The sequence below is a fragment of the Microcebus murinus genome, chromosome 30 (assembly GCF_040939455.1).
Source record: "Microcebus murinus isolate Inina chromosome 30, M.murinus_Inina_mat1.0, whole genome shotgun sequence".
Classification (NCBI taxonomy): domain Eukaryota; kingdom Metazoa; phylum Chordata; class Mammalia; order Primates; family Cheirogaleidae; genus Microcebus; species Microcebus murinus.
This window is the reverse complement of record NC_134133.1, coordinates 465,097-479,527: the sequence shown is the minus strand read 5'-3', so window position 1 is coordinate 479,527 and position 14,431 is coordinate 465,097. Positions and strand designations below refer to the sequence as shown.

The window sequence follows — 14,431 nt, the reverse complement described above, 5'->3', positions numbered from 1 at the left end:
TTCTATTTATAGTAGCGGCAGGTCTCGCTCTTGCTCAGGCTGGTCTCGAACTCCTGACCTCTAGCGATCCTCCCGTCTTGGCCTCCCAGAGTGCCGGGATGACAGGCGTGAGCCACCGCGCCCGGCCAGGAATTTCTCTTAAAAGCTTAGAGAGAACCTATATCCTGACTTCAATTCCTGTTGATAACCTGACAAGGTATTCTTGTTTTTCTTTCTTTCTTTTTTTTTTTTTTAAATAACCGGGAACACCAAAATGACAAAATTTGGATCTGCATAGACATCTCTCAAACGAAGATATACAAATGGCCCATAAGACCGTGAAAAACATGCTCTGTGTCGTCGGTCACAAAGGAAATGCAAATCAGAGCCACAAAAAGACACCGATTCACACCCACCCGGGTGTCGTCTGCACGGTGCACACACAACTAAAAACAGCAAGCACGAGCCAGGGTCCGGAGAAATTGGAACCCAAGACTCGTTGGACGGACGTGCAACGGTGCCCCACTTTGGGGAACAGCCTGACAGATCCTCCAAGGGTTAAAGACAGATGTACTCCGCTTGACCCAGCAGTTCTGCTCCTACGTGTGTGTGTATATAACACACACCCAAGCGCAGTGCAAACATAAACGTGCACACAGAAGCGTGTGCACAAAGGTGTGTGGCAGCGTCATGTGTGTGGCGACCCGGAGCAGACAGACAGAAAAGTCCGGGGCCCTCACCTTTGCGGATCATGGACTTCGACGGCAAATTTCTTCTCTCGGAAATACAAGTTCTCCAGCTGTTTCCACTGGAATAACTAAAAGATGAAGAAGACAGAAAAAAAAAAAAGCACGCAGCGTTGGTTACTGTTTTATTTTCGCTGAGTCTACAAGGCGGCTTAATAATCAAACGACCGGGGGCCGGGCGCGGGGGCTCATGCCTGTCACCCCAGCACTCTGGGGGGCCGAGGCGGGAGGATTGCTCGAGGTCAGGAGTTCGAGACCAGCCTGAGCAGGAGCGAGACCCTGTCTCTACTATAAATAGAGAGAAATTAATTGGCCAACTAATATATGTATATATAAAATGAGCCGGGCGTGGTGGCGCGTGCCTGTCGTCCCAGCTACTCGGGAGGCTGAGGCAGGAGGATCGCTTGAGCCCAGGAGTCTGAGGTTGCTGTGAGCGAGGCTGACGCCACGGCACTCACTCTAGCCTGGGCAACAGAGCGAGACTCTGTCTCAAAAAAAAAAAAAAAAATAATAATAATCCAACGACTGTAAGTCCCCAAGAAGGTAGGTACACTGAGGACACGAGGCATGAATATGTGACTCGGTCTTGTCACAAACCGACTGCGACCCGAAACCACTGAATGCCTTCCTCTGCCGGCGACCTTTCCCTGTCACCCTGCACACCTTGTCGACAAGTCTTCCTGGAACAGGAAAACGCGACGGATAAGCTGGTTTTCCTCTGACCCAACTGCCCCGCAAGGAGACCCGCGTAGACGCCGGTAGGCTCGGGCACGGCCCCCCGCTCCAAGACGCGTTTTCAGATTTAAGCGGGAAGACACTCAAAGGGACTTGTCCCCAAGACCAGAGACCGAGTCCCAAAAGAAGGCAAGGCGAAAGTGAAAAGGGGACCCCGGGGGGGCGGGGTGAGCAGTTTCCTGCCTGCGAGACGGGTCCCCTAAATGCCACAAGGAACCCGGCACCAGGAGTGGGGGGCCGGGCGGGGTGGAGGGGGCTGCCGGGGCTTCCTGTTGGGTTCTGAGCTGGAACCCCGGGTCTGGCTCAGGGATCGCGACGTCTAGACACTCGCCACTAAGGCCCAGGTGCCGGGCTCAGCCTCGAAATAATCTGATTAAAAAAAAGCAGCTCATCCGCAGCCCTGAGGGTGCCTTGCCACCAACCCCGACTTCACGGTCTAATTCCCCTTCTCTGCCCCTCACCTCCATTAGGGAAACAACAGGCGGCGACTTCGTCCCATTCTCAGACCCTGGCTGGATTTTTAAGCTAGTTCCACAGAAATGCTCTTAAAAAAAAAAGAGCATTTTTTTTTTTTAAATGGTCTAAACACCCAGCGCTTCTCTGCAAGGCCCTACCTACCGGCAAAAGCATTTCCTGGAGTGCAGGACCCGGGACTTGCCGCAAACCCGGAAAGGGACGAAAGGAGCCGTGCGTGGGACAAGGCGTGTTCAGACTGGGTCCCCGGGCCCCACCAGAGCCCAGCAAAGCCGAGCACACCGCTTAAGAACACGGCGCTCGCGGTCTACACTCGTGGTCTACACTCGCAGGCGGCTGTGACTGCAGCCGCGTGCGCGCCCGGGTGCAAAGAGGAGCTAGTAAGAGGAGGAAGAGCTACGTACCGATCTCTTAAAACGTCCAGAAACTCGAGGCTTTCATTTCTTTAAATCCAGAGGATCCAAACATGGGACAGAGACCTGGGGGGTGGAGGGTCTTGGGGACACCTCGGGGTTCTTCCTCCCTCCCCAGTCCCGGACGGCAGCTCAGCTCGGCGGTGTGTGCTGGGCCCGGTTTCCTAAGACACTTGGGCGTGACTCAGTTTCACAAACCGAGCCTCCCACGCTGACACGCCACTGACATCAGCACCCGGCTGGCCGAGAGACACCCCCCAGCTGCACTCCTGCCCCCCCTGGGGAGAGGAGGGCAAAGTCCCGGGGAGGTTTTCCCAGAAGGGACACCTTCCCGAGCACCAGGGGGTGGGGGTTGCATGTGGCCAACAGACCGGCCAAAGCCAAGCTCAGTTGCTTTGAAGCCCGGCAGCAGGAATTGCACCCCAGGCTGTTTTAGGGAGACATTTCTGCCAGGCCGGCCGGGAACAGGTTTTGCAGGAAGGGCCCCGCGGTGTGGCTCAGCCCTGTTTTCCTTTGCGCCCATTCCCACACACATAAAAACCCGGGCCGGACTTGCCATGGGATCTCTGAAAGCCGCAGCCACCTCCCCCGTCTTATCACCGACAAATGCAAAGCCCCGGCGGCGCTCCGGATTCCATCCCTGGCTGGGAGCAAACACGCTCCGCCCAGCCCCGGCTCAGGAGGGGAAGGGATTCAGCTCGGGGAACTGGACACAATCAGAGGGGAGCTGAGGTCTGCAAAAGAAGGCGAGGGTTCTAAGTCTGCAAAAGCAGCACCATCTGCCCGCCTGAAATCTTAAAAGTTTGTGCAAAATGTTGATTCCACCCAGGCACCTGCCACAGGGTCAAAGCGGACCGGAACGGACTGGAACGGACTGGAACATACTGGAAGGCCCCAGACCCATTCCCAGCGGGGCTGTTGGGGCCGGCAGGGGGTAGGGGTGAAGCGGTGCGGAAACTTCCACATCCCTGGTGGCGTTTCCTCTTAATAATAAGATGAAGTAAATATGCCAAAATATTACTGGCATCAGTTCAAGTGGCTTTGCAAACTGTTGTCGTAGTCCCAGTGCTCTTCTGCAGCCCTCAGAATGAAAGTTCATGTAACATGAATGCAAGCTGGCCCATCTCATACAACACTGGGATTTTCCCCCTTTCTGACCGCTTGGGAGATCCTTATCTTAGACACTTCACGGTATTAATATCGTCACTTCTCATTCCCATCAAGCTTGATGTCGCCAGGAAAAAAACACTGCTGATTTCTAGAGGCGCCTGATCTAGGTGGATAGGAGCCAGTTTTTCTTTTGCGATCTCTGACGCCGTTTCTTCTAATGGAGCTTTTTATTTTTGTGTTGTTGGTCTCAGAGGGCCACCAGGAAGCTCCGTGCAGGGCCACCGACCAATGTTACTTCTCTTCCCTTTTGCCAGTGTTTTCCTTAAAGGATAAGAGGCCCCTCCTTGCCAAAAAAATCACACGGGGATTTCGGACCAGTGGAAAGAGAAGGGCAAACGGATTGAAGGAATATCCCCTAGGCCAACCTCGCTGGGGCCCCTGCACTGAAGAAACAGCCTGTTGCCCACAGAATAAGGAACGCCCTAAATCACCCGGAAGGTGCGGGGCTGCAAAAAAAAAAAACATTCTGCATTTGAGGAAAGAGACCAAGCTTCAAAGGAAGGCAGAAGAAGGAAGCAAAGTGTGAGTCGAATTTGCATTACTTGGGGAATACTGGTGCCCACGTAGGGCTGGGACCACCACAGGGAACGGTGTCTTACAGCAGAGAACTATTATACACGTTGCACACGCATGTGTATGCGTGCACACTTGTCATTTCCACATTAAGACAGAAAACCAGGCAAAAGTATTTTGCCCAAGCCAAAATTCCCACTCTTGGAGACTAATGGAAAAAAAAAAAACAAAAAAGGAAAGAAAGGGCCGGGCGCTGTGGCTCACGCCTGTAATCCTAGCTCTTGGGAGGCCGAGGCGGGCGGATTGCTCAAGGTCAGGAGTTCAAAACCAGCCTGAGCAAGAGCGAGACCCCGTCTCTACTATAAATAGAAAGAAATTAATTGGCCAACTGATATATATATTAAAAAAATTAGCCGGGCATGGTGGCGCATGCCTGTAGTCCCAGCTACCCGGGAGGCTGAGGCAGAAGGATCACTCGAGCCCAGGAGTTTGAGGTTGCTGTGAGCGAGGCTGACGCCATGGCACTCACTCTAGCCTGGGCAACAAAGCGAGACTCTGTCTCAAAAAAAAAAAAAAAAAAAAAAAAAAAGGAAAGAAAGAAAAAGAAGAGCTTTATTTGCCTTGCAGCACAAGAGTTAAGAGTATAGAACTGGAATATTTTCTAAGGTGATCACTATACGAGTATAATAATAATAGTCATTAATTAGTATTTATTGTTTATTATGGTACTGAGTAGAAGCTATGAGCTTGAAACCGTGCTGTCGTAGGGATATGCTAATGATCCTATTTCCCTCTGACCACTATTTGCTAATGACCACTATTTTTCTTTCATCCTAGCTAGGATGAAAGGGAAATAGTGGAAAGGCGAAAACAAAACCATAAATCAGGTCATCCGGGTTTTCTTTCTACTCTCCATTCCGTAGTTGATCAGTTGTGCCCTTTGTCATCAGAAGGAGGAAGTGAATAGTGACAGATGAATAATACCCGGGATTACTGTGAGACTGCAAAAGTAAATAGATGGATAAAAAAAATAAAAAAATAAAAAGATGGGCGGGGCACTCACGCCTGTCATCCCGGCACTCTGGGAGGCCGAGGTGGGAGGATCGTTCGAGCTCAGGAGTTTGAGACCAGCCTGAGCAAGAGCGAGACCCCGTCTCTACTAAAAAAATAGAAAGAAATTAGCCAAACAACTAAAAGTAGAAAAAATTAGCCGGGCGTGGTGGCGCATGCCTGTAGTCCCAGCTACCACTCGGGAGGCCAAGGCAGGAGGATCGTTTGAACCCAGGAGTCTGAGGTCGCTGTGAGCGAGGCTGACGCCACGGCACTCACTCTAGCCTGGGCAACAGAGTGAGACTCAGTCTTAAAAAAAATAAATAAATAAAAATAAAAATAAAAAGACGAGCAACACCCACAGCATTACCAAAGAAGATAATTACAAAATTACAATAGAAAGAAAATAATATCTTAAGGTCACAAACCACCCTGTCTTGAAAAACAAAGTCTCAAAAATTTTAAAACTGATCCAGAAAACCACCAGGGGAATTAAATTTTAATTTGAGAGCGAACTTGTATAAACTACCGTAATCAGAAGAAATTCCCTTCACCTTCAGATGGAAAGGAAGTTCTAGAACGATTGGCCACACACATGGTTACTCTTTAGCGAACGTGTTGGACACCCAAGCCCTCCTGTCGAGATCTGCGGTCAGTATTTGGTTAGACTGCACCCGTTTTTATGGACTGAGAGAACTAGGAGGCCGCACCTCTTCCTCGTCTGCACCCCATTATTACGACGGTCCCCAAACATCTGAGGCTGCAGTCGAAGCTCAGCCAGGGAAGACTGCACGGAAGAGCAGAGGGATTCTAGGAGACAGGGCTGACTGCTTATTCACTCCCTCTCGATCGGCAGGTATTTCTCGAGCACCTTCTATGCTCCAGGTCCTGTTCTAGTCGGTCTTAAAATAAGGGACAAGTCCTCTCCCTTGTGGGGGCGACATGCACCCACTGACCCCAGTCGGAAAGCCGCGGCTTGCACCCCGGCACGTTCGGTAAGTTGCTTAGCTTACACCTAAGCCTCAGTTTCCCCAACCTGTAAAATGGGCCCAACACGATGCCTGCCTCGGAACGTCGTCGGAAGGGTTCAGGGACGCCGGCCCAGCGCCTGGCTCAGGACTAAACGCCCGGTTTGTCGCACGAAGCCGGCTGGACTCGCCGGGGAGGACTGGGAGCCAAACCTCTGGCACCCCGTGGGGCGGGAGAGGCGGCCGCCCGGCAGCGGGAACGAACGGAGCAGACGCTGCCGGCCACCAGCTCCTCGTCCCGACACTGCCGGCCACCAGCTCCGCGTCCCCGCGGGCGGAGAGGAACAGCCCGTCGCCCCGCTGACGCGCCTGTGTCGCTCGGGCTTGCGGCTGTGAGTTTGGGGCCTGTGAAACCTGCCGCTGTGTCTGCTGGGTGTCACTGGGGCTCCTGAGCCGCCCCAGGGTGGCAGGTGTGCTGAGGGGCCCTGGGTGGTGCAGGTGCAGGTGGTGGGTCTGTTGGGGGCCCTGGGTGGTGCAGGTGCAGGTGGCAGGTCTGCTGGGGGGTCCTGGGTGGTGCAGGTGCAGGTGGTGGGTCTGTTGGGGGCCCTGGGTGGTGCAGGTGCAGGTGGCAGGTCTGCTGGGGGGTCCTGGGTGGTGCAGGTGCAGGTGGCAGGTCTGCTGGGGGGTCCTGGGTGGTGCAGGTGCAGGTGGCGGGTCTGCTGGGGGGTCCTGGGTGGTGCAGGGGCAGGTGGCAGGTCTGCTGGGGGGTCCTGAGTGGTGCAGGTACAGGTGGCAGGTCTGCTGGGGGGTCCTGGGTGGTGCAGGTGCAGGTGGCAGGTCTGCTGGGGGGCCCTGGATGGTGCAGGTACAGGTGGCAGGTCTGCTGGGGGGTCCTGGGTGGTGCAGGGGCAGGTGACAGGTCTGCTGGGGGGTCCTGGGTGGTGCAGGTGCAGGTGGCAGGTCTGCTGGGGGGCCCTGAGTGGTGCAGGTGCAGGTGGCAGGTCTGCTGGGGGGCCCTGGGTGGCGCAGGGGCAGGTGGCAGGTCTGCTGGGGGACCCTGGGTGGCGCAGGTGCAGGTGGCAGGTCTGCTGGGGGGCTCTGGGGGGCGCAGGGGCAGGTGGCAGGTCTGCTGGGGGGCCCTGGGTGGCGCAGGTGCAGGTGGCAGGTGTGCTGGGGGGCCCTGGGGGGCGCAGGTGCAGGTGGCAGGTCTGCTGCCAGGCCCTGGGTGGCGCAGGGGCAGCGAGGGCCGGGGACAGGCCGGGGCGAGGCACGGTGGCGGGGGGAGGCCAGGAAAGAACCCAACTGGCCTTTTCCGCCTCCCTGAACTGAAAGGAGGCCCCCCTACAGGTGCGGCGCCACACCTGGACGGCACCTGCACACGCCCGGCTTCTCCACCGCGCTCGCAGTCTGGGTTAATCATTCAGCGGCAAACTCCCCTGGAAGTGACTACCCTGGGGAGAGTCACAGCCCAGCGTGAGGTCACACGGCAGTGACTCACTCACCCGGGGCTGCCCCTGCCACCACCTGGAGCAAAGCAGACATTACTGTGTTGCTGACGTACTCCTGTTCTGTTATTTTGAGACAGAGTCTCGCTGTGTCACCCCGGATAGAGTCCTGGGACGTCAGCCTCGCTCACAGCAGCCTCAAACTCCTGGGCTTAAGCCATCCTCCTGCCTCAGCCTCCCGAGTAGCTGGGACTACAGGCATGCGCCACCACGCCCGGCTCATTTTTTCTATGTATATTTAGTTGTCCCGCTAATTTCTTTCTATTTTTTTAGTCTATTTTTTTTTTTTCCTTGAGACAGAGTCTCACTCTGTTGCCCAGGCTAGAGTGAGTGCCGTGGCGTCAGCCTCGCTCACAGCAACCTCCAACTCCTGGGCTCAAGCGATCCTCCTGCCTCAGCCTCCCGAGAAGCTGGGACTACGGGTATGTGCCACCATATGCCCGGCTAACATTTCCATATATTTTTAGTTGTTCAGCTAATTTCTATTTATAGTAGGGACAGGATCTCGCTCTTGCTCAGGCTGGTCTCGAACTCCTGAGCTCAAACGATCCACCTGCCTCGGTCTCCCAGAGTGCTAGGATTTGCAGGCGTGAGCCACCGCGCCCGGCCTCTTTTTTCATTTTTAAAAGGTTACACTTAATGAATTATACTGGTAGTACCTTCTGGAGTAGCACAAACATAGGATTTTGCAGGATCATGGGATTTTTTTTTGAGACAGAGTCTCGCTCTGTTGCCCAGGCTAGAGTGAGTGCCGTGGGGTCAGCCTCGCTCACAGCAACCTCAGACTCCTGGGCTCAAGCAATCCTCCTGCCTCAGCCTCCCGAGTAGCTGGGACTACAGGCATGTGCCACCATGCCCGGCTAATTTTTTCTATATATATCAGTTGGCCAATTAATTTCTTTCTATTTATAGTAGAGATGGGGTCTCGCTCTTGCTCAGGCTGGTTTCGAACTCCTGACCTCCAGCAATCCGCCCGCCTCGGCCTCCCAGAGTGCCGGGATTACAGGCGTGAGCCACCACGCCCGGCCGGATCATGGGATTTTATAAAGCCCAACTGATCTACCTTTTTTCCAGCCAGCCATCTTTCCGATCATCAAACGTTCATGGGACTGAGAGACCAAGTCCCTGCTCTCAGGGACGGTACAGCGTGGTAGAGGGGACAGTCATAGGACAGGTGTGCACAGCTAACACCAACAGCTGCCGCACTGAGATGCTGCCTGCAACCTCCCCAACACCGGATGGGACGGTGCCACCTTTAGCCTCCTTGGGCAAAAGAGACAACTGAGGCTCAGAAAGCTCTAAGCCAACTGACCAAGGTCACAACATCTAAACTGGGACAGCTCTGGGACTCCCTGCAGGGGTGCGGCCAGACCCCAAAGCCCCTCCTTTTACTGCAGCACCCCACGCTGCCCATCTCCCCCGGGAAGGGTGTGATCCGGGCATTTGTTGTCTTTTTTTTTGTTGTTGGTTTGTTTATTTTTAGGAGACAGAGTCTCACTCTGTTGCCCAGGCTAGAGTGAGTGCCGTGGCGTCAGCCTAGCTCACAGCAACCTCCGACTCCTGGGCTCAAGCGATCCTCCTGCCTCAGCCTCCCGAGTAGCTGGGACTACAGGCATGTGCCACCACGCCCGGCTAACATTTCCATATATTTTTAGTTGTTCAGCTAATTTCTATTTATAGTAGGGACAGGATCTTGCTCTTGCTCAGGCTGGTCTCGAACTCCTGACCTCGAGCGATCCTCCCGCCTCGGCCTCCCAGAGTGTTAGGATGACAGGCGTGAGCCACCGCGCCCGGCCCACCCTGTTCCTTATGAGCTTTTCCCACTTCAGGTCTCAGCTCAAATGTCACCGTTCCCCGATCACACCAGATGCCCCCTCCCCCTTTCCCGTTATTTGTTCCCACAAGACAATGCGAGATGTGTCATTGTCTTTGTTTCTTGGCTTTGCTTGTCTCTCATCAACCTCCCTGTAAAAGATTTCAAAGGAAAGAAACACGGTGGGACAGAAACTACTTATCTCCCTCCCGATCTATTTTTCCTGCTTCCTTTTGGTACAAGCACCCTGAGTCCCGGCTCTGCCCGTGGCTGTCCACCCAGAGACGACAGTGTCCAGCCTCAATTGCAATCTGACTCCGTGTAACTTCATGAATGGTTTCGCCTTGGACCCTCTTTCCACTTTCTGCGCCAACACGCAACCACTTTTCTGGACGTTCCCTGCCTTAGAAGACCTGCTTCAAATTGTCACCGGGACTAACCACGGGAGAGGAAGAGAAGTACCGTGCCACCCAGCGCGTCTTCTGAACATCAGAGCATGACGCAGAGAGGAATACACCTACCCAGTGAAAGAACTCACTGATTCACTGGGTCCTCACAACGATCTGTCTGTCGTGTAGACAGAGCAGACAGGATTATTTGCATTTAACAGGTGACAAAATGGACCAGACGCGGTGGCTCACGCCTGAAATCCCAGCACTCTGGGAGGCCGAGGAGGGAGGATGGATCGTTTGAGCTCAGGAGTTCGAGGCCAGCCTGAGCAAGAGCAAGACCCCGTCTCTACTAAAAAAAATAGAAGGAAATGAGCCAAACAACTAAAAATATATAGAGAAAAAATTAGCTGGGCGTGGTGGCGCACGCCTGTAGTCCCAGCTACCACTCGGGAAAGACCCCATCTCTACTAAGAAAATAGTAAGAAATTAGCTGGACAACTAAAAAATATATGTATACATAAAAGGACTAGCCGGGCATGGTGGTGCATGCCTGTAGTCCCAGCTACTCGGGAGGCCGAGGCAGGAGGATCGCTCGAGCCCAGGAGTTGGAGGCTGCAGTGAGCTATGATACCACCGCACTCTACCTGGGCAACAGGGCAAGGCTCTGTCTTAAAAAAATAAATAAAATTATGAAAAAGGAAATAGCAGCAGTAGTAGAAAGAAAGATTACTCATAACTGTACCACTGAGGTAACTAGCGCCAACAATTTTGACTTATATGCTCATAATTCACCTACATGTATATCTAGCCAATTCAAATGCATATCGGTACACATGCATATATAAAATGCGTACAACAGGCCGGGCGCGGTGGCTCATGCCTGTAATCCCAGCACTCTGGGAGGCCGAGGCGGGCGGATCATTTGAGTTCAGGAGTTCGAAACCAGCCTGAGCAAGAGCGAGACCCCCGTCTCTCCTATAAATAGAAAGAAATTAATTGGCCAACTAACATATATATACAAAAAAAAAAAATTAGCCGGGCGTGGTGGCGCATGCCTGTAGTCCCAGCTACTCGGGAGGAGGCTGAGGCAGGAGGATCGCTTGAGCCCAGGAGTTTGAGGTTGCTGTGAGCGAGGCTGACGCCACGGCACTCACTCTAGCCTGGGCAACAGAGTGAGACTCTGTCTCTCCAAAAAAATAAATAAAATAAAATAAAATAAAATAAAATAAAATAAAATAAAATAAAATGCGTACAACAAATGGCATCATCCTGTCCATACTAACTTAAAATACAAACTAACGGCATGTGCTTGATGCGATCAACATCCTTACCGTTAAGCTTAGCGCATAACTTTGGCTGCCACCGTAGGAGAGAGGGCTAGCCGTGGAATTGTGCAAATGATGCATAAATGAGCCACAAAGAAACATTTTACATTTACCCAGGGTCCCCCTTGAACCCAGGCCCTCCCGACCAAGGCCCTTGCCCAGGGCTGCTCAGCGTCCCCACGGGGCGCGGCCGACCCCACAGCAGCGCAGGGGGCTCCCAAGAGTCGGAAATGACTGGCACTTACTTTGCGCGGCTTCACCTTGTCCTGCAAATCATACTGGCCGATGCCTTTGTAGCTGATCCCGAGCCACCAAGGAAGCCCCTGCTTGTCCTGGAGGGTGGAACAGCCCCAGAAACGAGAGCCAAGTGTTAAAAGCCTTCTAGACGTGAACTGACGCCCACCCATTTCGTCGCTTAACAAGTACCAACGAGTCAAATAAAGCTGTCACGGTAAATAAAACACTATAATAAAGAATATAATATAATATGTTCTATATATATAATATATAGAACACATTATATTATATAAATAATATAATATGTAATAATTTATATAATATAATATGTAATAATATAATATATATTAATATATATCATATAATAATCCAGCTTGTTAAGGGCATTTATTTATTTATTTATTTGCTTTTTTTTTGAGACAGAGTCTCACTCTGTCGCCCAGGCTGGAGTGAGTGCCGTGGCGTCAGCCTCGCTCACAGCAACCTCCAACTCCTGGGCTCAAGCGATCCTCCTGCCTCAGCCTCCTCCCGAGTAGCTGGGACTACAGGCATGCGCCACCATGCCCGGCTAATTTTTTCTATGTATATTAGTTGGCCAATTAATTTCTTTTTTATTTATAGTAGAGACGGGGGTCTCGCTCTTGCCCGGGCTGGTTTCGAACTCCTGATCTTGAGCAATCCGCCCGGCTCGGCCTCCCAGAGTGCTGGGATGACAGGCGTGAGCCACCGCGCCCGGCCTAAGGGCATTTATTGAAACCTTAAAATCTGTACCCCCATAATATGCCGAAATAAAAAAACAAAACAAAACTGTAAAAAAAAAAAAAAAAAAATGATAGCATCTACCTTAAAAAAGAAAAAAAAAAAAGAATCCAGTTTGTTATTAAAATGCCTCCTTAGGGTTTCTTCAAGTAAGATCTAGAAGTCGAAACACAAAAATACTGTTAATGCCATCAAAGAGAACGGAGCATTACTGTTGTGATTGAACAGTTGGAGAGAAGAAATAAGGTGTAAGTAATTCAACTCAGAATTAATCCAGTAAAAGCCAGTTATCCATTAGTTAAAAAAAAAAAAAAAAAAAAAAAAAAAGGCTCTTTGTTCTCTCAATTAGTAAACCAGCTATAAAAGGCTGGGGAAGTTTCCAAAGAATTACAGAGATGAGAAAAGTAGCTCCAAACCCTAATGTGTCTAAAACAATTAACGATGCAACGCAGGAATATCAAAAAGCCCTTTTGGAGAAACCGTGCAATTCGGTGACAGGGTGTTTGGAGGCAGACATGGGGAGGGGAGCAATAGAGTGTTTGCATAAATTTATCTTTTAGGTCTTGCCAAAGCCAAGGACGGTTTGCACACATGCATAGGCAAACCAGAATCAGGCAAACCATAGGCAGGCAGAAATTAAAGTTAGATTGGTACACAGCGTGTCACTGCGGGGCATTGCCAACACGCAAGTGTTTGTTGTCTGACTCTCCACCGTTTCGAGCTGCACAGAGATGTAACTTAAGCACTGTTTTAACGTGAAAAGTCGCTGGAGAACAACAGGTCAATTATAAAATCATTCCTCTTGCAAACACGACCCCCTTCCTAACACTATGCTTTCATCCCCTCCCATCATCTCAAGATATTTCTTTGTCAAACTCCCCCCTGCTTATAAATTGCTGAAAATACTACGTAAACAGGAAAACACACCGACTGAAAAGTGGGGTTGCAAACCCTGCAAAGATCTCAGCATTTTACGAAGCTGTCATAAAATAACACCGGGGACTGTATGTGTCTCCTACAGACGCCCGGCCAGACAATAGCCTGGAAGTGGCAGAAAGTTTGACTGGAAAAAAGAGAAAAATCAGCAAAAGGAGGTGTATGAAAAGAGAATGATTGTTTCAGGTAAAAAACAAACAAAAGAAAAATTAAAAAAAAAAAAGAGAGAATGATCTGAATATTTTAGGATTATGAGAGGTCTTGGGAAAACACTGGAGTGTTGACAAGTATTTTGCAAAAATAACGTGCTTCATAATTTGCTAAGAATGACGAGATATAATTGGGCTTTTATGTATTAAAAAAAATCAATCCTATTCTAAATAGGATTCTGCAATCCTATTCTGCAATTTCTAGAGACCATTTTACATATATGGGTATCGATTTATGTGACTTGGGGAAGTTGGTGTCATGGGGTAACTCTTGTGGAATATATGGGCATGACGAAAACTTATTCATGTAAAAGTATTTACCTTCACTGCAAAATAGTGGACTCCATACGTCGGCAGAGCTTCTACTATTTTCATATACCTATGGGAGATGGATATATATCATAATCTCATTAAAATAGAACCCTTTTGGGCAAAGCGATTTAAAAAACTCAATTTGTTTCTACTTTTCCCCATTATAGCTATGACTGATATCTTTGACTCAAGTAGAAATAGAACAAACCATTCTGAGGAATTAATATATTTTACCTTTATCCGAATGTTAGGAGGTTGCTAATAGAACCTCAATTTCAAAATGCTATAGGAAATGTTATTTTCTGCACGTGAAGACTTTAATGGCTTCAAAATGGATTATATTATAGGCTCAAATTGCAAATAGTTTTTATAGTAAGCACCTCACGCTGCAAGCAATAAGAACCAACTTTTGGGTCATTGCCCATAATAAAGTATATTAAAAAACTGTTCCAAATAGTGCTTGTGGGACAGGTAACAAAACTGTAAACATCTGTCAAAAACTCTTAGAAAAAGGTATTTCAAAGGGATGAATTTTATGGTATGTAAACCTGACTTCAAAAATGTCACCCCTAAAATAAAAATTAAAGCAATGATGCCACCATTTGCTCTTTTCTTTTCTTTTCTTTTCTTTTCTTTTCTTTTCTTTTCTTTTCTTTTCTTTTCTTTTCTTTTCTTTCTTTCTTTCTGTCTTTCTGTCTTTCTGTCTTTCTTTCTGTTTTTCTTTCTTTTTTTTTTGAGTCACTCTGTTGCTGAGGCTAGAGTGAGTGCCGTGGCGTCAGCCTCGCTCACAGCAACCTCCAACTCCTGGGCTCCAGCGATCCTCCTGCCTCAGCCTCCCCAGTAGCTTGGACTACAGGCATGCACCACCATGCCCGGCTAATTTTTTCTATATATT

General features: G+C 50.3%; 1 protein-coding gene and 1 long non-coding RNA gene across 3 annotated transcripts in view; one reads left to right on the top strand and one right to left on the bottom strand.

Annotated features, from left to right (window-relative positions):
- Positions 1 to 14,431, top strand: part of LOC142865607 (uncharacterized) — a 311,557-nt gene that overhangs the window by 160,723 nt on the left and 136,403 nt on the right. The gene's annotated exons all lie outside the window — the stretch shown is intronic.
- FRMD4B (FERM domain containing 4B) overlaps positions 1 to 14,431 on the bottom strand; it is a 112,497-nt gene that overhangs the window by 25,288 nt on the left and 72,778 nt on the right. For both annotated transcript variants that reach the window (XM_075998830.1, XM_075998831.1), the window contains exons 10-12: positions 13,546 to 13,603; positions 11,329 to 11,415; positions 720 to 796 (exon numbers count right to left, since the gene is read on the bottom strand). In XM_075998830.1, coding sequence (XP_075854945.1) covers positions 720 to 796; positions 11,329 to 11,415; positions 13,546 to 13,603 — 222 coding nt within the window. The remainder of the gene's footprint in view (positions 1 to 719; positions 797 to 11,328; positions 11,416 to 13,545; positions 13,604 to 14,431) is intronic.